This window comes from Hyperolius riggenbachi, chromosome 1, assembly GCF_040937935.1.
Source record: "Hyperolius riggenbachi isolate aHypRig1 chromosome 1, aHypRig1.pri, whole genome shotgun sequence".
NCBI classification, from domain to species: domain Eukaryota; kingdom Metazoa; phylum Chordata; class Amphibia; order Anura; family Hyperoliidae; genus Hyperolius; species Hyperolius riggenbachi.
Genome location: NC_090646.1, coordinates 149,531,370 through 149,558,899, shown reverse-complemented (window position 1 = coordinate 149,558,899; position 27,530 = coordinate 149,531,370). Strand labels below are relative to the sequence as shown.

Sequence of the window (27,530 nt, the reverse complement as noted above, 5' to 3'; positions counted from 1 at the left end):
CCCCCCCCCCCCCCCGCCCCCCCAAAAAGGTGAAATCCGGACAGAAGCTTAAAAATGTAATTAAATAAATGAGTATTGCAGTATTAAATGGTGAATAGAGTAAATTACACTTTCAGTCTGAGACAGCTCAATTGTCTTCATCACTTGCTGAGCCGGACAGCCCCAGTTATGTCAAAAGTATGCAGTAAATGGTGTCACGTTACTACAGGTTTTTTGCTTTTACCAATGTCTAGCATGATGGAATCTTCAAGCACAATGAAAGCAGTAAGTGGAGTATGACAGTTAGGATATTAGTTAGGATATAAGTATTTTCTTGCAGAGAGGCTACACTAAAAAGCACACAGTAGTTATATCTGCCGCCGTATTTGAATGTGCCGCTATAACACGGGAGAGGGGGGGGCATCCGAGGAGAGGGAGTGAGGAGTCTGGTCCTCCTCCCCATGGCTGAGGCCAAGTGTGCCCGCAGCTCCTCCCCTCCATCCCTGCGCCCCGCCTTGCCAGCTTCTAGAAACGAAGCTGAGTACAGTTGCCCCCTGATGTTTGTCTTCCCTTTATTCATTTCCTGCTTGGCCAACTTCTATTGTGGGTAGTTCTGTTGCCTTCTCCATAGAACAGAACAGGCTGCTCCACAGCATTGTACTGCAGCCATTCCTATTCTGTCATCTGAGATGATTCCTGTGGGTGATATTAGTTTCCAGTCTATGTGCAGCTTTACACTACAGTCACGAAGCTTCAGGTGAGTTCACCTGTACATTTAGCATACTTGAGATTTTTGTACTTGATTTTTCATAGTTTATTTATGTTCTAAAACTGATCTACCTGTTCATTCACCATGAGGCTATGTTTTTTCCTTGTTTTATCCAACAGATTGGAATGAGAAGCAGAGCAACTCTTGCGGAAAAGGTCAGGCTCAGCCTGCAGTATGAGGAGGCAAAGAGGAGGTAAGGTTTCTAAATCGAACTTGCTCTGTCTGCTCTACAAATAGTGTGCAAAAAAGAAAAATGGTTGTTGGGTGACCTCCAGTGGCCAACTTGTAAACTGACCACAATTTAGAAGTGTATTGAAGCCAACATACTGATTTAAAGTGGGGTCAAACTCCATACTAAACTGAACTAAAATAAAAATAAATCATCCAATAAGAAATTATTTATTTAGCTTACCTATCCTGTTGGTCTTTGTGTTCACTGTCAGATTTAAGAGAGATGTGATATAAAACAAAAATATATGTATTTCTGCTATTTTAATTGTTTCTCTGTGATGCCAAAAGGGACATCACTTTTTGTCTGTTTTCCACTCATCAGTAAACTGAGAGTGAACGGCTCCATTTTTATAAATAGCAGCCATTCACACCGGTCATGCTGCAATGGATCAGTGGAATATGTTGCAATTAGTGGACTGCACTTATGTGCAGTCAGTGATTATCCCGGGCAGAAGGATGTGTTCCCCCATATAGCCTATGGGGGTAATGCATCTGCCCCAAGCTACAGCTGGACTATGGTGGACCATCGGAGCAGACACTAACTGTCCGCTCTTGCTGGCAGCACATGGTGTGGCACAAATGGGAACACACCTTACTGCTTGTTTTAGAGATTACTGCCCCTCCAACTAGAGAACAGGCTTACATCACTGTGTAAACTCTTCAAGAGGGGAAAGAGAATTCAAGGATTCAATTAATGTCTGTTCATAGTGTCCTTATCTTATCTTATGTGAAATGGGAAGTTTTTGTTAGTTGCATTTTGATATTAACTTATTACTGCAGTGAAAAAAGGGTTTACATATGTGTTTGGGGCACTAACTATTTTTAGACTTTTTTTTTTTTTTTTATGGAGGTTACAAACCCCTTTAAAGTGAACCAGAGACGAAGCACCCTCATGTATTTTACCATTTATATCAGTGGGAACCTTAGAGCAAACGCCTACCCTGCTCTGTTTCATTCTTCACTGCTCAGCCTGCTTCTAGTCAGCCTTGATAAAATCCCCGACTGAGCATTCAGTCTGGCTTTGCTCAGAAATCATTACAACAGAGTCATTATAGCAGAGCCAGAAGGGGGCAGGCTTGAGCTTGAAAAGACATCAGAGAAGACAGACTCAGCTATAATGATTCCTGAGCAGAGCCAGACTGAATGCTCAGTCTGAGATTTTATCAGGGCTGTTAACAGGCAGGCTGAGCAGTGAAGGATTAAACAGAGAGCGGGGTAGGTGTTTTCTCTAATGTTCCCACTGATAAATATGGTAAAATACATGAGGGTGCTTCAGCTCTGGTTCACTTTAAGTGCATTTGATGGCAATCATCTTTTTTTAAATAACACAGCCCTGGTTTTAAATATTGTATAATGTTTATACAAATTTATCAGTTTGAATACTTTTCTATTTATTTGTGTCCCGCATAACAAATTAACCTCTTTCTATCCCTTACACCATTGAGATGGGCCAAAGCTGTAAGACTGAAAAACCCCATGTAATTTGGGCACATATCTTGCTTCGTTGTTTCTTATCATTTTCGCATGGACACATTTTAGAGAGAGCTTTCACCATTTTATACAGGGCTTGCAGCAGAGACTAAAAACACTCCTTAAAGTGACCCTAAGATGAAGGGGAATAAAAGATGTATACATACTTAGGGCCTTCTCCAGCCCCTTCCATGCATATCGCTCTCTCGCCGCGGTCTAAAGCCTTCTGGATCTCTTGGCATCGGTCTCGTTCTCCCCGGCCAGTCGGGCATACTGCTCGCCCATCCCAACGCTCTCCCGTCGCTGGGAGTGTTCTGCGCCTGCGCAGTACTACTACGCAGGTGCAGAACGCTCGCAGGCGCAAGATTGGGGAGTGCGCTTGGCCGCACTGCTCCTGTGCCGACTGTGCTGGGAGAACAGGACTGACACTGGGATATCCAGAAGGCTTTAGTCCGCGGCAAGGTAGTAATCTAGGAGCAGGAAAAAATGGCGCAGGGGAAAAAATGGCGCACCGATAAATGTATCATAAAACGCTATTTACCGTTTTAATGTTAATACATTAAAACGGTAAATAGTGTTTTAAGATACATTTGTCGGCGGATCGGTGCGCCGTTAGAAAAAGCAGAGGGGCTTCACTACAGCTACAGCCTCACGTTCCCGGTAATCCTTGCTAGCGTCCAAATCCATGGCAACAGAGGAATCCGAGGCAGCCTCTGCTACGGTAGATGTTTCCCCAGTCCGCCCGGCCAATAAGGAGCACAAAGGAGGAGGGCAGAGGCACAGACGTTCCACAGACACTTGCTACTACGGACACCAGTAGTTAATTACTATTTTCTAACAAGTTCCTGCAGCTCACTTAGCACAGCGCTAAGGGTACAGACTAGGGACAAAGTTTTGCAGGTTCGAATCTGCTCTTCACTGCCTTTTTTATTTTTTTTTTTTTTAAGAAAACGGCACTATTGTAATATTATTGTAACGTTTTTTAAATAAAAGTGTGACTGCAGAATAAGGATAAGAGATAAAGAATTGGTGGCTGCAAACTGACCAACAATAGCGGTGATTAGTCAGAGAAGTGACTTTTCTCTGACTAATCACCGCTATTGTTGGTCAGTTTCCAGCCACCAATTCTTTATCTCTTATCCTTATTCTGCAGTCACACTTTTATTTAAAAAACGTTACAATAATATTACAATAGTGCCGTTTTCTTAAAAAAAAAAAAAAGGCAGTGAAGAGCAGATTCGAACCTGCAAAACTTTGTCCCTAGTCTGTACCCTTAGCGCTGTGCTAAGTGAGCTGCAGGAACTTGTTAGAAAATAGTAATTAACTACTGGTGTCCGTAGTAGCAAGTGTCTGTGGAACGTCTGTGCCTCTGCCCTCCTCATTTGTGCTCCTTATTGGCCGGGCGGACTGGGGAAACATCTACCGTAGCAGAGGCTGCCTCGGATTCCTCTGTTGCCATGGATTTGGACGCTAGCAAGGATTACCGGGAACGTGAGGCTGTAGCTGTAGTGAAGCCCCTCTGCTTTTTCTAACGGCGCACCGATCCGCCGATAAATGTATCTTAAAACACTATTTACCGTTTTAATGTATTAACATTAAAACGGTAAATAGCGTTTTATGATACATTTATCGGTGCGCCATTTTTTCCCCTGCGCCATTTTTTACTGCATGCAGTAATCTGCGGGAGGGGGCTTGAAGAAGCCCCAGGTATGTATAAATCTTTTATGCCCCTTTGTTTCTGGTACACTTTAAGAGAGCTGAATGACTTCCAAGGAATGGAAGGGGCTAGCAGATACTTCTTTGGGGTTCCCCAACAGCAGCATAGACCGCAACACGTATCAAAAAGAGTTCTTAACCCCATTTGCAGAATCCCACACTAGGATAATTGTTCTTTACAATTTCAATTTCAATATTTTTATTCCTAATTTATTGAGTTGTAAAGTACCAGATGTTTTTGTCTCCACATTTTTGCATGGGTTTCCTCTGGGTATATGTATTGTATAGGTTGAGCGGAATGATGGCTCACCCTGCTGCGGCTGAAATTCCGGATGGATGCATAATTACAGTAAAAATCTTGCTGCACCGCTGTAGACTTAATAGTATTACGCCTATGGCAGCGCCCAAGTCAGATGCTGCGCCTGCTAGAGAGCACCACAAGACAACCTTTCTCATTCCTTTGGGCCCTCTACTTTTCTCTTATGTGCAAAAAAATATATAGTGATAGGTTAATTCCCCTGCCCCCAAAGTAACTGACTTTAGAATAGACTGTGGTAGAGAGAAAACTATTAGATCCTCTAAGGACACTCTGTAAAGCACTGCAAAACATGTCTATGCTATTATAAAGGCATAGTAATGATACAAAGGCAGAACCACTGCTTCAAAGTACAGTTTTTCTTGTGGTGTGCTGTGGCCTATATCCATTTTAAATAGAAAATGGCACACACGAAGGCTGGATGAAACTATTAAAAGTTTGGGGGGTTTTTTGTTTGTTTTGTTTTTTTGACTTGAGATGTTCCCCCAATCACTTTCTGCATCAGGATCCTTCTAGCTCAGTTAAAGGACGCCTGAACTGTAAGGAATATGGAGGCTGACAGATTAATTTCCTTTTAAACAATGCAGATTGCATAGCTGTCCTGCTAATTCACTGCCTGAGGTGCCCACAGTTTTTTTTTGGCTTGTGAGCTAGTTTAAAAATTAGCAATATGATCTACCCATGTACAATTTTAGGAGCACAATTGTATTCACAGAATGGTAAATGTAGTTTAGTCAGGATCTACCATGAAGTCCATTGCAATCTACTCAGTGGGTACCCCTTCTTTAAACCATTGACCCTGAACAAGCATTTAAATGTTTCTGACTGAAGTCTGACTAGATTAGCCACATGCTTGTTTCATTTGTACGATTCAGACATCACTGATACATAAAAGCTCAGCAGCACATTCAGGCAACTGGAATTGTTTAAAATGAAATAAATATGTCCGTCTCCTTATTCCTCTCACTTCAGGTGTCCTTTAAGGCAATTGCAGATCTGTGTCACGCTTGGAAGCGATCTAAGAATAGATTGCTTTTACATTGCATTTAGGATCCATTTGTAATGCTTTTGCCATGTGTTTAGATGCATTTCCTGTGACAGTAATACAAGGAAAAAGCAGCTGGAAGGGTCAAGAAAGAATATACTGCATGAGCACAAAACCCAATATGATGCAAGGCGGGAGAGTCATGATAAAATTTACAGTGCTTCATAAATCCAATTAAAAATGCAAACACTGCACACAAGATCCTGAAAATCCCAGAATCTCACACTGAGGCAGAAGGCAGAGGCCAGTGTACACAACCCATTCTGCATATCGTAGAATTTACTAAAGCACTTCCAGTCACAGATAGAAGACACAACTGTTTTCTGTATTACAAGGCTCAAACCCATTTGCTTGCTATTACATGTAATTGTCTTCATTACATATTGCAATTGTTGTCTGGAAAGTACTGAAGACATCACTTATGGGTTTTCCTGTTTTGTGACTCAGGATTACAGTTTTAGTAATCTCGGGAAAGCAAAAGGTGTGTGGTGGTGGGGGGGGGGGGGGCGGCTAAGGGGGGGGCTAAGGGGACTTAGTCCTTCCTATACCAGCATTTTAAAGGACAACTGTAGGGAGAAGAATATGGAGGCTGCTATAGTTATTTCATTGTAAACAATACCAGTTGCCTGGCAGTCCTGCTGATATATTTGGCTTCAGTAGCGTCTAAATAACCCCAGAAACAAGCATGCAGCTAATCTTCTCATATCTGACAATAATGTCAGAAACACCTGATCTGCATATGCATGTTCAGGGTCTATGTATAAAAGTATTAGAGGCAGAGGATCAACAGGATAGCCAGGTAACTGGAATTGTTTAAAAGGGAAAAAATATGGAAGCCTTCATTAAGAAGCCTCCCTCTCATTAAGGTTGTCCTATGTAGAAATACCCTTGGCATTCTATATTTCTACTACTGGCTTATGTGCTTGAAACCTTCGAAACTGTTATTATATATAGTAAGTACGTCACCACTTCATTGCTGTATTTGGTGGCTAAAATCAGCCCTGCAGTGGGAGGTGCTTCTGCAAGCTTTCTGCCGCTCCTCTTGGCTAGCAACACCTAAAAGTTGGCAGAAATAATGTGCCGCAAAGATGCAATGCAATATTACTGTATGGTGGAGAAGGGTGGGGGGCGGGTTCAAGGCCTCAGGGCAGCTGACTGGAAGAGAGGCTACTAATACTAATAGCACAACCTGCCTAACCTGTCTAGGACGACTATGGAGGCTTATGGAAGGTCAATGAGATGCTTATAGCTCCAAGTTGAAGCTAATTTTATGCAGCTTGAAAATGCAACATCTACTGCATTTGATTGGTCAATTTCCAAGCTGCATGAAATTTTCCTCAACAGGTAATTATGAGCATTGACCATCCCAGTGTATATTATAACTATTCATAAGGGGCTGCCATTTTTAAATATGTTATGTAATTTGAATTATGCATATACATTGCATAAAATTATAGGCAAATGTAGAATTGGTTCAAGTTAAATGATTGTTTTGTTTGATATTCTACAAACCGCACCAATGCAACAATATGCAAAACTACAAAAAAGCTTTATTTGATACATATATGAGCACAAAAATGTAAAACCAAATCAAATAAATTGAGCAGGAGTACATTAGTACTGTGAGATATCATGTATGATATTACACAATGTAATAACACATGGGCTTAAGCCCTATAAATAGTAATGCTGGAAATTTGTAGGGATTGAGCCCAGGTGTTATTACATTGTGTAATATCATCATATCTTACAGTACTAATGTACCCCTGCTCATTTTATTTTAAAGAGGAACTGTAATCAAGGATTGAACTTTAATCCAATCAGTAGCTGATACCTCATTTCCCACCAGAAATAATTACCTTTTCTCAAATAGATCTGGAGGGTCTGTATGGCTGAAATTGTGGTGAAACCCCTCCCACAGTGTGATATAAGTAGCTAGGTACTGACATCACACTGTGGGAGCCTTATTGCATTGTGGGAAATAACAGCTGTTTCCAACTGCCAAAAAAGCATAATCTCCTTCCACAGACATCACCTGCCAGCAGTAAAGATGTCACCATGTGATACATTTCAGAATGTAAACCAGGGAGAGAAAAGATTTTACAATGGGCAAACACTGACTAATTCCTTTATAAATAATTATTGTAAAAATTAAGTTCTTTTTTCATTACGTTATTTTCACTGCAGTTCCTCCTTAATTGTTTTTAAGTTGTGCTCATACATGTATCAAATAACACTTTTTTTTTGTACATTTGCATATGGTTGCAGTGGTGCGGTTTGTATAGTATCTACTTTTCTTTGCTGTTCTATATCTTGAACGATCGTTTCTGCACACTCCTGAGTGCAGTACCTGACTTTTTTATCAATTAGCTCTATTCATTTAAAGCTTTGTGTTGATGGTGCTTACCCAAATTTGTGGTATCATTGTTGTGTATGATAATTCCACTTCTACAATTGGTCCTATAATCTGTATGCTAAAGATGGCAAATGCTTGAAAGACCCTCAGAATAAAAGTTGCATGTCTATAAATGTGGAAAAATGGCCTTCACTGCAGGCCGTGTGCAGCACCTTCCACTTATCAAGGTAAATAACAGCAGAATCATGGTGGGAGAGCAGATGTTATAAATATCTAGTCAGCCATCTGCAAAGCGTATGGTATTTACTACCTTAACAGGTTTATAATCACAGCAATCAATTTGTGTTGTCCATATCTGATTGTTAGCCTACAATAGAGTGACGTGATTAATAAAAATTGCACATTTCTAATCCCTCTATAATAATTTGTGCTTAAAGAAAACCTGTACTGAGTAAAAATATTTAAAATAAACACATGAGGTAACTTCAAATGAACATTCCATAGTTATCTTGCCACCAGTTCCTTTTAGAAGCTCACAATTTTTTTCTGATAATAATCCCTTCCAGTTCTGACAATATTTTGTCAGATCTGAAATATATCAGTTGCTGTCAATAAAATATCAGTTGCTGTCAGTTATAGCTGAGAGGAAAACTGATGTACCAGGTAATGTCCAGGTTTCCCTATGGCTCAAGTGGGCGATGTTACAGTTTAACTGTGTGCTGACCAGAAAGCTGTTATGGGTAATGGCCATTTTTAAAATGGAGGATGAAAAATTCCCTTGATCACAGTGAACAAACAGGACCCAGAAGAGGAGAAAGAGATTGAGGAGTAGACTACACAGGAGGTAAGTATGACTTGTGTATGCTTATTTTGACTTTTAATTTTCAGTGCAGGTTTTCTTTAAAGAGGAACTCCAGTGAAAATAATGTAATAAAAAGTGCTTCATTTTTACAATATTTATGTATAAATGATTTAGTTAGTTTTTTGCCCATTGTAAAAGCTTTTCTCTCCCTAATTTACATTCTGACATTTATCACATGGTGACATTCTTACTGCTGGCAGGTGATGTCACTGGAAGTAGCTGCTACTTGCTTTTTTGGCAGTTGGAAACAGCTGTAAACAGCTATTTCCCACAATGCAACGAGGTTAACAGATAGGAAACTGCCAGGACCATGGTCCTCAGTTTCCTGTGGGAGGGGTTTCACCACAATATCAGCCATACAGAGCCCCCTGATGATCCGTTTATGAAAAGGTATAGATTTCTCATGTAAAAGGGGGTATCAGCTACTGATTGGGATGAAGTTCAATTGTTGGTTACAGTTTCTGTTTAAGCTTAACCTGAAAATATTTCCATATGAACTCTGGGTTTTTTTTCCTCCATTTCTTTTTTTTTTCCTGCATTTTCTAAACCATTTTACTTATTTTTCTAAAAATGCCGGTGACGATGATAATTGGTGGCTATGTGTCATTTGTTGGTATAAGCTCTAGGAGACCCTTGTCAGATGGTGGAGAAACTTTCCGTCCATTGTTCAGGCTTTCTGATAGTGCTTTAGCTTAATTGTTGTGTTTTACCTATGTTCTCTGAATGTCTTTTTTTACACAAACCATTCATAGTGTGACAATTTCTTTCTTTTCTTTTTTTTTTTTCTCCTCGCCATTTATCATTCGGTGTTTTTAAACAGTTTGAATTGATTCATCGTTACTTAATGATACCTTTTTGAGAGGTTTAAAATACTTGGCTGTTTGCTCCCAGCAGTATGTCTTGCTAATCACAGAGCATATGAACGGTGGGAAAAACAATTCTGGTTCAGCTACAGACAGTTTAATATAGCGCTTGCCAAACAATTATTGAGCTGTCTGGTGTGGACCTACATGATTTCTTTTCTTTTTTTTTTCCCCCCAAAGTTGAATTAATTATTTCATTTTCTTCCCAGTATGGCCAATTTAAAGATAGAACTGGCAAAGCTGGACAGTGAGGCGTGGCCCGGGGCTCTGGATGTCGAGAAAGAGAAGCTTCTGCTGATCAATGAGAAGGAGGAACTTCTTAAGGAGCTGCAGTTTGTGAGTACACGGAAACGCACTCAGGACGAGATAGAACACCTAGAAACAGAGCGGAGGAGGCTGGAAGAGGATCTCTTGTCTGTCAAAAGTACTCCTAGCCAAGCACTTGCTGAGAGGTTTGTCACAGTCCGTTCGCATAAGTGTGTAGTGTGTAGCAGAGTTTCACTTTAAATTAGCCTAGTAAAGGAGAGATCATATCCACAAATGTTTGCAGTCTCTTAGCTACTCATTGTCTTTATTCAAGCTGTTATTAAATCAAAACCCTTCTTTACAGGCAGAACACTTGGTTGAAAGGACTGGACTTTAAACTTTTTGTTTCAAACCCACTCTCCATATACAGCAGCCATTCCCTTTGATGAACAGTCACCTCCACCTGCCACAAGCGATGTTCCATGTGCAATAGTTCACATACTATATAACACACTTGAGATTCCAGGCACCCGATTAGCCAGATGTTCTGGCCAATCAGCAGTCTTGGGAATACTGCTTCCTGGATAGTGTACTGGTTAAGGCAGGCTTTCTCAACCAGGGTTCCTTGAGCACTCTGCAGGGGTTCCTTTACATTTTCCTCCATCGTGGAAGAAGTATAATAGAGCACATTATAATAGGGGATTCTGTAAAAATAAGCACTAAATTGGGGGTCAGAATTATAATGAGCACATTAATAAAATGCATTAGGATAAGGAGACAGTATAATGAGTGGCAGTGTAATAGGGGGGGGGTAGTGAAATAAACATATACACCTGCTTTTAAAGGCCATGCCTCTTGCAAAATAAATGCAGGGGTTCCTTGAGATCCAATAGTTATTTGCAGGGTTCCTCCAGGGTAAGAAGGTTGACCAAGGCTGGGTTATAAGGGCTCTGCCTCTAACACCAGAAACCAGGGTTCAAATCTCTGCTATTCCTGTTCAGTAAGCCTGCACCTTTTCAGCGAGGAGAACTTGGGCAAGACTCACTAACACTGCTACTGCTTATAGAGCGCACCCTAGTGGCTGCAGGTCTGGTGCTTTGAGTCCTCCAGCAGAAAATCACGATATAAATGTTGTGTCTTGTCTTGTTTCCCTGATGGGGCAAAACAACTGCCCAGTCGGTACTGAGCAGTCACCTTCTGGTTGGCCGCAACTTCTGCCCAATGAGGTGTCTTGAATCCGAAGTGGATTTCTGCTAAATAATGAACAAATCTGCAGGGAAGTCACTATTGGTCAGAGGATGACAGGTGGAGGGGATGATGTTTCTGTGAAGCTTATGTTACTGGGCACATTACTGCATAGCTGTTGGGCAGGAAGACTTACTTGTTCATGACAACTAAGGCCTGGTGCACACCAAAACCCGCTAGCAGATCCGCAAAATGCTAGCAGATTTTGAAAAAACGCTTTTTCTTATTTTTCTATGGCGTTTTGCGGATTGCTGCAGCGGATTTCAGTATAGTACATTTCATATATTGTTACAGTAAAGCTGTTACTGAACAGCTTCTGTAACAAAAACGCCGGCAAAACCGCTCTGAACAGGCGTTTTTCAGAGCGGTTTGCGTTTTTCCTATACTTAACATTGAGGCAGAAACGCATCTGAAATCCAAAAAATGCCTCACCCCGGCATTTTTCGTTTCTGCAAAACGCCTCCCGCTCTGGTGTGCACCACCCCATTGAGATACATTGACCAAGCGGATCCGCAGCCGCACGCGGCTGCAGAAACGCTAAAAAAGCCGCTCGGTGTGCACCAGCCCTAAATGCTGAAAATTGCTTCTAACCTGTTGCCAATTTTAAAGTCGTAGCAGGCTTTACTGTCACGTGTGGGCGGCGAGCTGCAAGGGAGGTTCTGACTTATTTTTAGCAGCATTGTGGACCACAGCAAACATCTTAAATACCCATTTTGAAGTCTATAAGTGCATGTTAATTGATTTGATGTGTAAAGCTCATTAATCTCAATTGAAAAAAATTGCATCAAGCTTCTACTCTCACCAGCGTTTTATTCCTGTATCAAGATGGGAAGTTTCTGGGCATTCCATACTTTACAAAGGCTACAGATTGCAACCTTGTAAAGTGCAATTCCAGCTTCAGCCAGTTGCGGAAATTCCTTGCTGCCTGCACATTAATGTAGAAAAATACAGTAAAATACAGAAAGATTGGGGCAGCCAATAATGCATACTGATGACAATTTTGAAGTGATGTTCCTCTTTAGGCAACGAAATAAGGGTCTATTTATTAATCCCCCCCCCCCCCCCCATTTGTATATAGAGCAGCTGCTGCTTTTCCTGAAACAGCAATATCTGAAATCCAACATGTAGATGGTCAACTTTCAGATCCAGAAAATGGATGAGGGAGAGAGGCTGCAGGCTGTATACAGAGCAGTCTACTTGGCTGCTGACAGCTTGGACTAAATACTCTGGGATTTTGTACATCAAAAAACACATGTGACCTGCAGTTCTAATAAATGTGCCTGAAATTTGACTTTAGAGTAAGCTAGCATTGGTGGCCTTCGTATTCCTCCCACTTTCTTGTAAGTAGAGAATTCTCTTCAAGTGTCAGGTTGGACAAGGACTATGCTTTTAACTGACTCTGGAAAATGATGTGGGATTTTGTAACTAAGGATGTCTATTCATTCAGGTTGAAGGTTCAAGAGAAGAAGAAAGAGTTGGTGAAAAAGTTGGAAGAAACAACAAAACTTGCCACATATCTACATTCAGAGCTTAAAAGGCAAGTTCAGGACTTATCGCTATTAACATCAGATGTTTCTGTCCGTGATGCCATTTTCTTTATGGAATTCCAGCAGGTCCAGTGTAATCAGCTTCCTGTCCTTGGTTTTTTATTATAAATTTATGTTTTCACTTTTATCTGCTATTGTGTAAGTCTCTGTGAATCCATTAATGGACATTTATCTTTTAAGTGTTTTGAGCTCCATTGTGTATATAGGTTGTCATGTGGTCAAGTTCCCAACCTTGAAAACAAATGTTGTTCACATTACAGAGCTTTAATCATTAAGCATTTGTACTCTTCTGACAATGTGGAAAAGCTGAAGAACTAAACATTCTCAGCCCTTTTCTTTTTGAACTGCACCATTGTGGATGATGGTCACTGGAAATAATGTCTTCACTTCATTGCTTTCTTAGTCAGTATGTATGAAAGGGGCCACAGCAGCACACAAGTAAAACCACAAACGGAGGCTCTCGGCCTTGCTTTACCACAATAATTTGTTATAATTCCAACTGCTATGCTGTAGTGCCCCACCCTCACCAGTATGTATGTGTGTATATATGTATATATATATATATATATATATATATATATATATATATATATATACACAGATGTGTTCCAGCCAACCCTTCTCCATGGTTTCCATCTATGTAAAGAGCAAAGAGCAAGTGAAGCCATGCTATGAACCTCATTTCTTATTTTCCTGTGCTGCCTGGCCTCTCTTCTCATCCCATCCATCTGATGTATTGCGGACCTGTGCTGAACGCGTACGAGAGGAATCGGTGCAGGATACAGCCGATATATGGCTGATCCTGATGCTGCACAAGTCCCGGCCGTGTTAAATACTATTCCCCCTCCAGGCCGCCATGGATGGTGGGGAATTATTGTGTTTTAAAAGTAACTTCAGCTCCGTCTTCTGACAGCGCTGAAGTTACTCCCCGTGCATCTAAGTCTCCTGCGCTGGATTCACTGTGTTACTGCTGAACTGCAATTCTCACTTTGCAGCAGTTTATCTCCCTTCCGGTTCAGCAGCAATTTATCTAGGTCAAACCACTTTAACATTGTTGTTTAGTAATAAAGTGGTCAGCTGCAAAAGTTGCATCTCTAGTCACCTGGCCAACTTGCCTATCTGAGCCTGGTAAAAACAAGAAAACTAGATCATTTGCACTACAGCTGTAAGGACAAAGCAGGGTTTCCAACACAAGAAGGATACTTGAGGAGGATACCAGTAATTTATCAGGCTGGAAACAACAAAACGTGAAAAAAGTTCCTTTAGATCACTTCAGGATTTCACAGTGTTTTCAGTAGCAGAAGTGGTGTTTTTCGGCAATCTTTCAAAGCATATTGTAAACAAGTGAAAACATTTTACAAAATAAGTGGAAGGTCTGGTATAGGGTATATGAACTGTGGGGACCGTTCTTTTTAACACATCTAGTTGTTCTGCTTTAACCAGAAAAAATGTGATGCTATTAAAGATTAAACCAATGCTGTGCTAACGGCTAGCTATGTTCTTCTTTAGTGTAGGTTTGAGCCTTGTAATTAAACTTTAACAGTTATTCATATAATATATTTTAATATTGTGTTGCTTTGTTGTTCATATATTACATTGTTGTCTTTTGTATTGTTATTCCAGCCTCTCTGCCAGCACCCTGTCCGTGTCATCCGGCAGCAGCCTTGGCTCCTTAGCATCTAGCCGAGGGTCCTTAAACACTTCTAGTCGAGGATCCTTAAATTCTCTGAGCTCTACTGACCTCTATTATAACCAAGGTGACCCCACAGCAGACCTGGACTATCAATACAAACTGGACTTTATGCTGCAAGAGAAGAGCGGTTACATTCCATCTGGGCCGATTACTACCATTCATGAAAATGAGGTTGACCACTGCCATGGCAGCTCTGACTATAGCAACGTGGCCGCTGCACAAGAGGATCCACAGGAATCCAAACCTCCCAAGTCTGTGACGTCACTCTCCTCCTTGTCGTCACTTTCTTCCCTGTCCCCACCAGGTTCTCCCCCAGTATTGGAAGGAACTTTTTCCTTGCCTACTCAGGACCCTATTGGTACAGATTTTGAAAGTTGTGAGCTTCCTGGGATATTCTCAGACATGGACATCTGTGAAAGTCAGCATTTGTTGGACTCTGTTAATGAGCCATTGCCCTCCTTTCCTGAGGACAAGAGTATGAGACACCAAGCTAATACCGCATTACAAGAAGGAAGTGCAGGTAAGTCCTTTTTAGGAGTTTATGGAGCATTGTTAGCTAGACATCAACTAGCAGAGATTTATAAGCAATTTTACTTTTCCCAAATTGTCCAGAGCATTGTGTTAATGATGCTGCAGGTGCAGTACTTGTCTGCCAGTTGTTAAAATGCCATCAAATTTCAAGGAGGCTGGACTTTATGGGTGAGAGCTGACAACTTAGATATGTGTGAGCGAAATCTTTTCTTCCATTAAAACTAAGCAACAGAGCGGCAAACTACAACATGACACAATCACACTTCTCAAGTGTAGACATCTACTTCCAGATCAGCCTTGTCACCACAGCGGATTCTGTGTTTTGGCTAACCGAGCCTCCTGAGAGGAAATGATTACACAACATTCAAATCAAATATATGGCCTCTACAAATAGTCAAAGCTGTGAATAAGTGGGTTCAGTGTTCTTTAAAAAAAAATCAGAATGGGGAAAAAAATTAGATGATCTTTGATTAAGGCAGGCGACCCAACAAGGTGCTCTCAGCCATTGTCCTATATAGATTCATGTCTCGTGATTTGGTCACAGATTCAACACCACTTCTGTATTTGTTTATAAAAGGCCAGACCCCGAATGCACGTGGCGGTTTTGTAATCTGCAGTTGGCACTTTGAAAACTGATCTGAGTGTGGAAAACCATGCCTGAAGCTGCATACAAACTTGCTGTAATTGTCTCTGGAAGCTGATTAGAGATGGTTTGGGGTGGCAGTTTAGGAATAAGAGCTGTATAGACACACTGCTTGCTTCTCAGCTGAGCACTGTGTTCTACTCTATGGAGAGGGGATTGGAACCTTTCTGCTAGAATTTCCAGGGTGCGAGCAATCCATCCTGCCGAGTCATTAGAGGGCAAGCCAGCGAAGTACGGGAAAACCTGTACACACTTTAGATTTAGCCTCAACATTGACCTACACACGCACAATTACTATCATTCAATAGGCTCATCAGAACTTGGCACCTCATGTTCCTATTTAGGTAGTAAGATCATAGGTACCACCATGATGTTTAGCATTACTTGCAAGTATATTGTGTATGTCTCTGATATGTAATATATTTTTTTATGTCACCAGTGAGCTCTGCCTTATTCTTTTCTGCTTGTACAGAAAGGCTACTGTGGGCCCAGAGTAATAAGCCTAGAACGCTTGAAACTATCTGAGATATTTTGTTTGTTTTGGCACCATTTATCCTCAGCGATGGTTACCTGGATTCTCAGGGCTGGAGGAGCAAAGATCAGTCATCATAATGGACTATTCACACAGTCATGTTATAAAATAAGCATTAAGGGCTTGTTCACATTACAAGAGCTTTTTAAGCGCCAGTGATTTTGAAAAGCTCTCACTAATTCAATGCTTGGTGTGCACAAGCCCTTACTGTATACTGTTTACTGTTGACAGTTTTACAATGCTGATGCCAAGTACAATTTTGCTTCCCTAAATCTGAAGGTATTTGCAGTCATTCCGCTGCACATGAGCCCCATAAGGCTTCACTTTAGGACAGTGGGTACATATGCAAAGCATTCTTTTACATCCCTAAAATACTAGATTTATATCTGGACCTGCCGGATTGCATTCTGGACATGTTTTTCTAGACCTAAAGGAATTATCTGCACGCTCACTGTCCTGATGTACATTATGAGGCCACTTCTGGATGAATATTTGCACATACCTTCGGTTTTAGGAAGTCAAACTTGTACATGACATGGCTTGTGCTGGTGAAGACATAAATAGCCGACTGCATATTGGATTATATGGCTCTAGTTACGAGTCTGCTATAAACTAGCAGGTCTTGGTGCATGCCTGGGTCTCCAAGGTAGGAAATAATGATTTGCATATTTATTTGCTCAACTGAAGTGGTGGATAATTAAGGGGGGGGGGGTAACTTCTGGCTCATATGTTTCAGGGGTTAGTCCTTCCTCATCATCTCCTGAATCTGATAAATCCTTAGTCTGTTGTTGTGTAATAAATTTGTGAATGGTAAACAGGCAAATTATTATTACTATTATTATTTTTTATTTATATAGCGCCAACATCTTCCGTAGCGCTGTACATAGTACAAACAAATAATGGGGAACAAATATACATAAGAAATACAAGACACTGTACAGTCATGACATTGAATATAATAAATACAGATACATACATAGTTGATATGTAGTTGGTACATATACATATGTTAAAATTACAGCAGTATGAGAAACACTAGGAGGAGGTCCCTGCCCTTGCGAGCTTACAATCCAGAGGGTAGTGGGGAGGAAACAAAGGGGAAGGAAACACCAGGATTAGTGGGTGAGCCAGTGTGCCTTCAGTGCTGCCTATAGCAAATTATAGGCTTTTCTGAACAGGTGTGTTGGTGGGGTGGAGTTTAGGACAGAATAAGGCCTTATAAAAATGGCCGGAGCCATGGCCATCTTTTCAAGAAATTGCTTATTCCAAGCATGACCAATTTATAATTGTTCTTTCAGAAACAGTAATCAACCTACACACTTAAAATGAGGTCAGCCTTTGGTTTCCAGCACGTTTCCTGTTCCTGTCATGTTGAAAGATAATTTTCTTATCCACAGGGCCCAACATGAGCATTACCAATTGGACAACAGAAGATTTTACTTCCAGTCAGTGGCGGATCCAATTATTTAGATCAGATCATTAGTTGATTGAAAGTTAATGAGCAACTATAGTGAAAATAACATAATTAACCACTTCACCACTGAGGGGTTTTACCCCTTGAACACCAGAGCAATTTTCACCTTTCAGCACTCCTTACATTCATTCGTCTATAACTTTATTATTACTTATCGCAATGAAATGAACTATATCTTGTTTTTTTTGCCACTAATTAGGCTTTCTTTAGGTGGGACATTATTCCAAGAATTATTTTATTCTAAATGTATTTTAATGGGTAAATAGGAAAAAATGTGGGGAAAAAATATTATTTTTCAGTTTTCGGCCATTATAGTTTTTAAATAATGCTTGCTACTGTAATTAAAACCCATGAAATGTATTTGCACATTTGTCCCGGTTATAAAACCGTTTAAATTATGTCCCTATCACAATGTTTGGCGACAATATTTAATTTGGAAATAAAGGTGCATTTTTTTCAGTTTTGCATCTATCCCTAATAACAAGCCCGCAGTTTATAAAGTAACAGTGTTATACCCTCTTGACATAAATATTTAAAAAGTTCAGTCCCTAAGGTAACTATTTATGTTTTGTTTTTTTATTGTATTTTTTTTTAAATTACAAAAAAAAGAAAATTGGGGAGTGTGGGAGGTAAGGAGTTAATTTATTGTGTATATGTAATGTTTTTGTATATGTAAAATGCTTTAGGGTGTAGTTTTACTATTTGGCCACAAGATGGCCACAGTGTGTTTGTTTACATGCGACCTGTAAGCGTCCGGAAGGACGCTTACAGGAAGCAGTACGAGGCTGAGAAGATCACAATGATCGCGCTGTTTCTAATAGAAGCAGCGGATCATTGCGGGGGCTTAGATCAAGGAACGGGAATGGATATTCCTGTTCATTGATCTCCGGGCGGCGTGCACGAGCGGCGGGAGCGTGTGCACGAGCGGCGGGAGTGCGGACAGCGGCGGGAGCGCGGAAGGTACGGATTTCTCCGTCCCTGGTTTTTTAGGGGGGAAAAAGGAACGGAGAAATTCGTACCGCGGGGGGTTAAGTGGTTAATAAAATTGCTTATTTTTCACAATATTTATATATAGATTTATTCAGTGTTTGCCCATTGTAAAATCTTTCCTCTCCCTGATTTACATTCTGAAATTTATCACTGGTGGTGACCTCTTTAGTCCTGCCAGGTGATCTGCACCGAATATGAGAGTTCTATGCACAAAGGGATATATTGTTTGCTTGGCAATTGGAAAAATCTGTTATTTCCCACAACACTGGCGTATCCAGACGGGGGGTTCTGGATGTATGGAACACCCCCCTGAGACTCCTGTACCTTTAAAAAAAATTCCCTGAAATCGCTGAAGCAGACAAGCTGGTAAATATACAGAGGCTTGCCTGCAGGGTCTGTGGGAAAAACTCGGCTCTTTCCCTATTGTAAAGACTGCATGTAGACAGCTACATAAGGTATGTCACAGGTAGAAAAGTTTTTGACAGTCCCTAAACTCCAGGAGGGCTGCCTGCAGCTTGTGTGAGATTCTCCACACCCCTATGGACAGTATACCTATATCATTCCCCTATTCCCACAATCCTCCCCATCATGTTGTTAATGTTTTGTTTTTGCTTTGGCAATGCTAAATGTATTTGGTCCTGCCAATAAAGCTTTTTTGGATTTGGCTGGCAGGGACAGGAGACACAGTACATGCAAGTAGCCTCTGTGTGATGTGGGACTGCAATACAGATACGCTATCTGCTCTATCTCAGTCTCTCCACTCCACCGGGAGGCAGGCAATCTCCCCCCAGGCCCCCTTTCATTCAGTGATTTAGGGCTGTTGTCTGGTGTATTCAGGTTTGTTGTTGTAAGGCAATGCAAAATACTAGGCTAGCTGATAAAACTGCAATTAAAGGGCAGGAAAGCTGGTATATATACACAGCATGATGCAGAGCTTGCCTGGAGGGTCTGTGGGCAAAAATCTGTCTCTCCCCTATGTCATAATGACTGCATCTTGTTAAACAAGGTGAACATTTTTTGACAGTCCCTAGACTCCAGGAGGGCTGCTTTTTGACTTGTGTGAGAGACTGGCAGGGACAGGAGTCCTATTACAGGCAAGTAGCCTCTGTGTGATGTGGGACTGCGATACAGCCATCTCAGGCTATTCTCAATTTCTCTCCACTCCTCTTCTCTCTGGGCTAGTGCATGCCAAAATCACAATAGCAATCGCTAGCAATTAGCGAGTGCGATTTTCAGAGCGATTTCTGAATGCATCACTCAAAAAAATGCTGCATGCGGTATACCTGCGATTTTGAAAAAATCACAACGCTGCTGTGGGAACACCCACATAGGGTAACATTAGCCAAGCGCTTTTCAAATCAATGTTGATTTGAAAAACGCTCAGAAGCCCTCTTGGTGTGCACCAGCCCTCCCTCATTCACCTTTGTTTCCCTCTTTCCCTAGTGCTGGCTGGCTGTGTCTTCTTGTCATACAGTAAAGCTAAATAAAAGTGCAATCCTGGAGAGGCAAATTATTATTATTTAGTATTTATATAGCGCTGCCATCTTCCGCAGATGCATATATCCCTGCATCATATGGGTATCGCTTGCGCTATGTGACATGTGACATATTCCACTGAATTGTCCAAACTAAGTCTATCTCTCGTTCCTCTCTCGGGGAGTTGTTCCAGCGCTGTCCCCTGTTCAAATTTGCTGCTTCCAGAAGCCCTCAGAAACACTTGTGTCCTTGAGTACTTCCAAAGATAGGCAGCTCCGTAATACGCCAGCGCACTTTTGTGCATGGGCAGTATGGAGCCATCTGTATTCGGAAGCACTCGGGGACATACTGTAAGTGCTTCTGGACCTTTCAGGAATCCCCCCCCCCCCCCTTAAAAATCCTGCGTTTGCTCCTGCACAATGCAATGAGACTCTCAGACAGCAAACTGTCAGGACCTTAGTCATGACATCACACTGTGGGGACAGGTTTTACCACAATATCAGCCTTACAGACCCCCTGATGATCTATTTGAAAAAAGGTAAATATTTCTCATGGGAAAAGGGGCATCCGCTACTGATACGAATGAAGTTCGATCCTTGGTTAAAGTTCCTCTTTAATATATTGACATCAGGCATGAAGTTTTAGGTTCGCTGATTTTCAGTGACGTCAATCGAGGGATATTCTGAACAAAAAACTGTATTTAGATTTATGTTTAATTGGGATACAATTTATTTACCTCATGCAGGAGAGCAGGGAAACTGAGAGAAAAACCTGCATCTGTGCACTTTAAAGAAGTTATTTGGCAACTGATAAGGAGTTTATACGCAGACAAATGCCAGGTCTAACTACAAAGGTCTTTGGTAACATTTGGAGAAAAATATGTATTTAAATACATACTTGTGCATCTTTTCCTTTTTAATTGTGTTGTTAAATTAAAATGGGTTTTCTATGTAAATCTAACTTACAACACGTGGAATTGTCAGAAGTTGTTTTGCACGTCTCCATCTTGTGCTACTTTTGCTAAGGTTTCCCAAATGCTTATTAGCAGCCTCTCCTCATGGCCTTGATACAGTGCTAATCTGAGCCCATGTCAGGTGTGCCTGTCATTTAAATGTGCCCATCTAATGATCTAATTAGAGGGAAACGGCTGAGGATATGCAGTGTTATGCAAATAGAAATAAAAGTGAACCTGGGTACTGTTAGTTGTTAGCGTGTCTCACCTGCTAAGCGGCATTTTTCCAATCCTGTTTCACTTCCAGACAAAAAATGCGGCCTGATTTCTCATTGAATAGACCCCCTACTGCATGAAAACAGTGTGAATTTAATACTTCAGCTTATTTGGGGTAATTTGTGTCTCTGAAGAGAGAAGAAAAACAAATCAGAGCCTTTACTGCAAGTTTTGTGGTGTTAGGCTGCCATCTACTGCTTATTGTGCTTATGACAGAAGGACATTTGCAATCATTGCAAATTTCCTTCTCTTTTAAGAAGGCAAATTTCACCAAGTATTGCTTATTAGTAGGAGGGCCTTTCGGCCTCTTTTATTCCCTTATACATTCCTAGTGGTTTGGGTCACCCCGAGCTGCTTGTTTACTCTGTTATTGTGCTTACTAACATTTCTTGTTGAGCTGATGTTTTAGCTTTTTCTGTGAAAAAAAATAGATTTTATTTATTTTTGCTACTAAAACTAAGTTGTTGATTAGTAGAAACAGAAACCTTTTTTTGTTTTTGTTTGTTTGTTTTTGTTTTTTCAAAGTAGCAAATATCCCTTACAAACTTTTTAGAAGTTGCATTGAAGGTACAGGTAGTCGCCGACTTACGAACGCTCGACTTACAAACAATCTGACGAAACAAACCTCGTGAAAAATGGGAACAACGAAAACTAAAAAAAAAAATAATCAAATAGACCTTGTAGTTTTTGAGAAAATTAATTTTAAAAATTCAAAGAGAAAATGTTTTTTCATTAGGTAAAATGACATTTTGCTGCGGTACACAGTACTATATTGCCAGTTCCAAGTTTGGATACACATTTATACATTTGAAAGCAAACCTGTGATCCAGAGCCAGGACCCTCTGGAAATTAATGATTTTGAAATTGAATAGATTTCACATAATCGACGCATAATTGTAATTGCAAAATCTTACCCGAAAATTTTCATAAGAGAAATTGGCACCTTGTGATCATCACTAGGACAGAATGAGGCACAGAGGAGGACACAATGAGGCGCAGAGGTGATGTAGAGTGGCAGGGTTGAGGCAGAGGTAGCACAGAGGGGTGACACAGAACACGGGGGGGGGGGGGCATGGAGGTACAGGAGACAGAGATGACAGTGTTCTGACTTAAGAATGGATTCAGGTTGAAGGGAACCTGAGGTGAGAGGGATATGGAGGCTGCCATTTTATTTCCATTAAGGGCTCGTTTCCACTATTGCGGTGCGGAATCGCCTGGATTCCACCGCTGATGAAATCGCATGCGGATGCCATTCCGCATGTGTTTTTTGCCGCGAATTCGCATAGGTGAGGGTATATGCGATGTTAACCATGTTACTGCCTGTGTGAATTTATATTGGTACCTATGCGAATTCGCGGCAAAAAACGCATGCGATTTCCCTATTAAATACATTGTGTGCGATTCGCCTGCATTCCACACGCAGGCGAATTCTGCAGGGTGTTCCATGCAGATTTTCTCCGCACAATAAAACGCTCCCGCAGACACTTAAGAGGAAACAGGCCCATTCACTTATATTGTCTATGCGCATACGCAAGACGCATGCGGATTCGCGATAGTGGAAACAAGCCCTTATACAATACCAGTTGCCTGGCTGTCCTGTTGATTCTCTGCCTCTATTAATACTTTCTCATAGACCCTGAACAAGCATGCAGCAGGTCAGGTACTCTAAAGGTGTCCATAGACCTAAAGATTATGGGAAGATTCGGCAGAGACAATTTTTGTTTCTAATCGAATCTGATTAGAGATAAATTTGTCTCTTGTCAATTCTGCCCATACACTTCAGGCTGATTCCTGTCCTATTTCAGCATGAAATTGCCCATTGCCCCTGCACCGCCACTACCCCCTCCCCTCCCCCCCCCCCCCCCATGTATAAATATGCCCACTACCCCAACCCCGTGTGCATTTAGACGTTACCTGTCCTGTTGCAGCCTTCGGGCGGTGTCCCGTAACCTCCGGGCAGTTATCCATACACGTTATGGCGCCTAGCGTTTGACGTCAGACGCTATGCGCCGGCGTCAGATAATATGCGCCAGTAGCGCATACGGAATAGCGCCCGGAGGTTACCATGTCATGTTACATATCACCATGCGGAGGCTGCAACAGGACAGGTAACGTATAAATGCACACAGGGGGGCACATTTCTACGGCGGGGGTTTTGTCGACTCGTCGCTCACTCGGAAATCGCTACTGCACACCCGACCAAGCAACTTCTGCCCGACATCTTGCAGCATGCGCGATAGACAAAGAGGAAGGTTTCTGTCCCGAAATTGGTCGCTTTGTCGGTCGGGCATGCACTTGGCGGCAACGATTTTCATCCACTTCATTATAATCGAATTGGATGGTCGATCAGCCGCCAAGTCGCCTGATGTATGGGCACCTTAACTCAACTGACTCAGGTTCTATTGGATTAGCTTGTTCCCAGGTTTTGATTCAGACACTACTTATGCCGACAGGGCTGCCAGGCAACTGGCAATGTTTACAAGGAAATAAATATGGCAGCCTCCAAATACATCTCACCTTGGGTTTCCTTTAATAACGAACCTACAGTCCCTATGTTGTTTGTTAATTGGGGACTACCTGTTATTACATCAGCTTGTGATAATTATGAAAACCGTGACATAACAGTTTTATATGCAACACATTATGGCTAGGGAATTTTTAGTACAAAAAGCCATTTCCAGTTACAACCCAGAGTTGTAACCAACAGTTAATTTTCCTCTGCATTTGCAATGTGTTATTAGGTGCGCTAATTCCTGTGGCTTTATGACAGGACATTCCATTCAGCAACAATTGCATTCAGTGGGAGAAGGCCCTTATGGTCCAGTCTGTGAGAATTACACTGGTAATTAGGTAATTCTCTGTGATAATATTGTGATTTTTTGGGGGGGGCTTTTACTGCCAATCCTGGTATTTATAATCCTACATTAAATGTCATGCTGGATACACACGTTGAGATTTCCCGTTCAATTCCTGGGATCGAATCGATTATTTCCAACATGCTAGATTTCGGATTTCGATCGTTTCTGCCGGCGATTTGGCATACTTAACATGCAAATCGACGGCAGAAACGATCGAAATCCGAATCGAGCATGTTGGAAATAATCGATTCGATCCGTTTGATCCCGGGAATCGAACGGGAAATCTCAACGTGTGTATCCAGCATCAGTTGTGTTTAAATGTTTTCAGTAATTAAGGAATTTGTTTAATTGCATTATTTCCTGTGGCAAAACGTCACTAGTAACCTGGAGGTTATCCAACCGCAACAGCGCAGTAACACTGACAGGAGGAAGATCCTTCACTCCACTGACTTGCATTGGTATCGACTTCTTCCCAGCGATGATTTTAACCACTTGAGGACCGTAGTGTTAAACCCCCCTAAAGACCAGCCTATTTTTTACTTAAGTGGCCACTGCAGCTTTAAGGCCAAGCTGCAGGGCCGCACAACACAGCCCCCCCCCCCCCCCCCCCCTTTTCCCCACCAACAGAGCTCTCTGTTGGTGGGGTCTGATCGCCCCCCAGTTGTTTATTTTTTTCTTTTATAAATATTCATCTCTTTATTTTTCTATTTTTTACTATTTTGTTTTGTTTGTTTCCCAAACCCCACCCTCCCCCCAGCCAGCCAATCCTGGCAATCGGCTGTCATAGGCTTCTGCCTATGAGAGCCGATTGCTCTCTAGTGACCCAGGGGGACAGCCATGTCACACGGCTGTCCCCAGTTCAGCGCTGCCATGGATGGCGGTTTTGCCATTTTACAGTCTCCCGAGTGACTGAAGGCAGAGCGGAGCTCCGCCCCTCAAGCAGGAGATGCGCGTGCAGCCTGCATGCGATCTCCTGCAGTAGCCGGCCCCAGGATCTGACGCCAATTGGCGTTGGGCGGTCCTGGGGCTGCAGCCACGTTCACGCCCATTGGCGTGACACGGTCGTTAGGTAGTTAAAGAACATTTCAAGGGCCCTCGAAATAACATTTGGAGATGTGTATGCATAGCAGGAGTCCCACCTTTTTTTGACCTGAGGACCTCTTTGCTGTATAAACTCTCTTTCCCGGCGAGCAGAGCAGTCCTACTATAGGTGAGCCAGTTTGTGAGACTGGCCTCTTTCACGGTGACGGCAGTACAGCATCACCAGGTGGCACTGTTCTTCTTATGGCTCCAATACATGTCCACATCGAGCTCCATACAGAGCATGGCATAGCACAGCAGACTGCTATAAGGAGAGGATGGCGCCACCTAGTGATGCTTTGCTGCACGCTGCTGTACATAAATAAAACTACAAAGAGAAGCCAGGCCTGGGTTGGGGACCACTTATATATCGCACAAACCCTACTTATTAAAGGCCTGTGTTCTTTTTTCTTTAACTTTCTTTCGTTATATATTTTACAGTACAGTTCATGAGATAAAGTATGTCTATTTACATACCTTCCTGCAATATTTTTTTTCTCCAAAAATTATGTAATTTAGTTACCGTATTTTTTCATTTTTTTCTGTACAACTGTTAAAGAGGAACTCCAGTGAAAATAATGTAATAAAAAAGTGCTTAATTTTTACAATAATTATGTATAAATGATATAGTCAGTGTTAGCCCATTGTAAAATCTTTCCTCTCCCTGATTTACATTCTCACATTTTATCATATGGTGACATCTTTACTGTTGGCAGGTAATGTCACTGGAAAGAGATGCTGCTTGCTTTTTTTGGCAGTTGGAAACTGCTGTTATTTCCCACAATGCAACAAGGCTCCCACAATGTGATGTCAGGACCTCAGAGCTGTGAGGCACTGACATCACACTGTGGGAGGGGTTTCACCACAATATCAGCCATACAGAGCCCCCTGACGATCAGTTTTGAGAAAAGGAATAGATTTCTCATGGGAAAGGGGGTAACCGCTACTGAGTGGGATGAAGTTCAATTCTTGGTTACGGTTTCTCTTTAAAGAGGATCTGTACTGTCCGTTTTTTACAAGTAAAAACATACCAATCAAGTCACTGTGATCTCCTTGATCCCTCTTTGCCGTTTCCAACGCTCCCCGCAGCAATCCTGGCTTTTAATCGCCAGTTTTAGGCAGTGTTTACAAACAACAAACATGGCCGCTAACCAGGAAGTGATGTGTGTGTGTGTGTGTGTGTGTGTGTGTGTGTGTGTGTGTGTATATCATATATATATATATATATAATATATATATATATATATATATATATATATATATATATATACAGGATCTTCTCAAAAAATTTGCATATTGTGATAAAGTTCATTATTTTCTGTAATGTACTGATAAACATTAGACTTTCATATATTTTAGATTCAAATACACACAACTGAAGTAGTTCAAGCCTTTCATTGTTTTAATATTGATGATTTTGGCATACAGCTCATGAAAACCCAAATTTCCTATCTCAAAAAATTAGCATATTTCATCCGACCAATAAAAGAAAAGTGTTTTTAAAACAAAAAAAGTCAACCTTCAAATAATTATGTTTAGTTATGCACTCAATACTTGGTCGGGAATCCTTTTGCAGAAATGACTGCTTCAATGCGGCGTGGCATGGAGGCAATCAGCCTGTGGCACTGCTCAGGTGTTATGGAGGCCCAGGATGCTTTGATAGCGGCCTTAAGCTCATCCAGAGTGTTGGGTCTTGTGTCTCTCAACTTGCTCTTCACAATATCCCACAGATTCTCTATGGGGTTCAGGTCAGGAGAGTTAGCAGGCCAATTGAGCACAGTAATACCATGGTCAGTAAACCATTTACCAGTGGTTTTGGCACTGTGAGCAGGTGCCAGGTCGTGCTGAAAAATGAAATCTTCATCTCCAGGCGCCAGGTGTTACCCGGACCTAAAGTTGTTGTGTACTCCGTCCACTATTGCCTGAGGAAGCGGGTTTTTGGCCTGCGAAACGCGTTGCGACTGCCCCCGGAGTGTACCAATAAATTTTATTTGTTTGAAATACACAGCTTGTTGTGTCTGCTTGCTGGAGGTAAGTCCACCACTGCCTCCTCAGCAATTTTTAAACTTTTTAAGCATTGATTTTATCCTTTTGGCGCCTCTGTCTTTGTCAATCTGAATATCCACCCTTGGTGGAGGGGGATACCCCATCTTTTTTCCTATCTACAGAGAGCGACTTCTTAATCCTGAGTGAGTACAGGCTAATCTCCTCACCTGCTTATATAGTGGTTACCTGGAGGTAACCCATGTTTGTGAGTATATTGTTGTACTCTACTTTATTCTTCCATTTATCATAATCTACTACACTATATTTTGGCTCTCGGTTCTTCTCTTCACATATCATCTCCATAAAGCTTTTCAGCAGATGGAAGCATGAACCC

General features: G+C 41.6%; 1 protein-coding gene across 1 annotated transcript in view; it reads left to right on the top strand.

Moving 5' to 3' along the window:
- Positions 1-27,530, top strand: part of WWC2 (WW and C2 domain containing 2) — a 265,651-nt gene that overhangs the window by 170,354 nt on the left and 67,767 nt on the right. The window contains exons 8-11 of the mRNA XM_068278746.1: positions 868-941; positions 9,817-10,059; positions 12,546-12,635; positions 14,269-14,858. Coding sequence (XP_068134847.1) covers positions 868-941; positions 9,817-10,059; positions 12,546-12,635; positions 14,269-14,858 — 997 coding nt within the window. The remainder of the gene's footprint in view (positions 1-867; positions 942-9,816; positions 10,060-12,545; positions 12,636-14,268; positions 14,859-27,530) is intronic.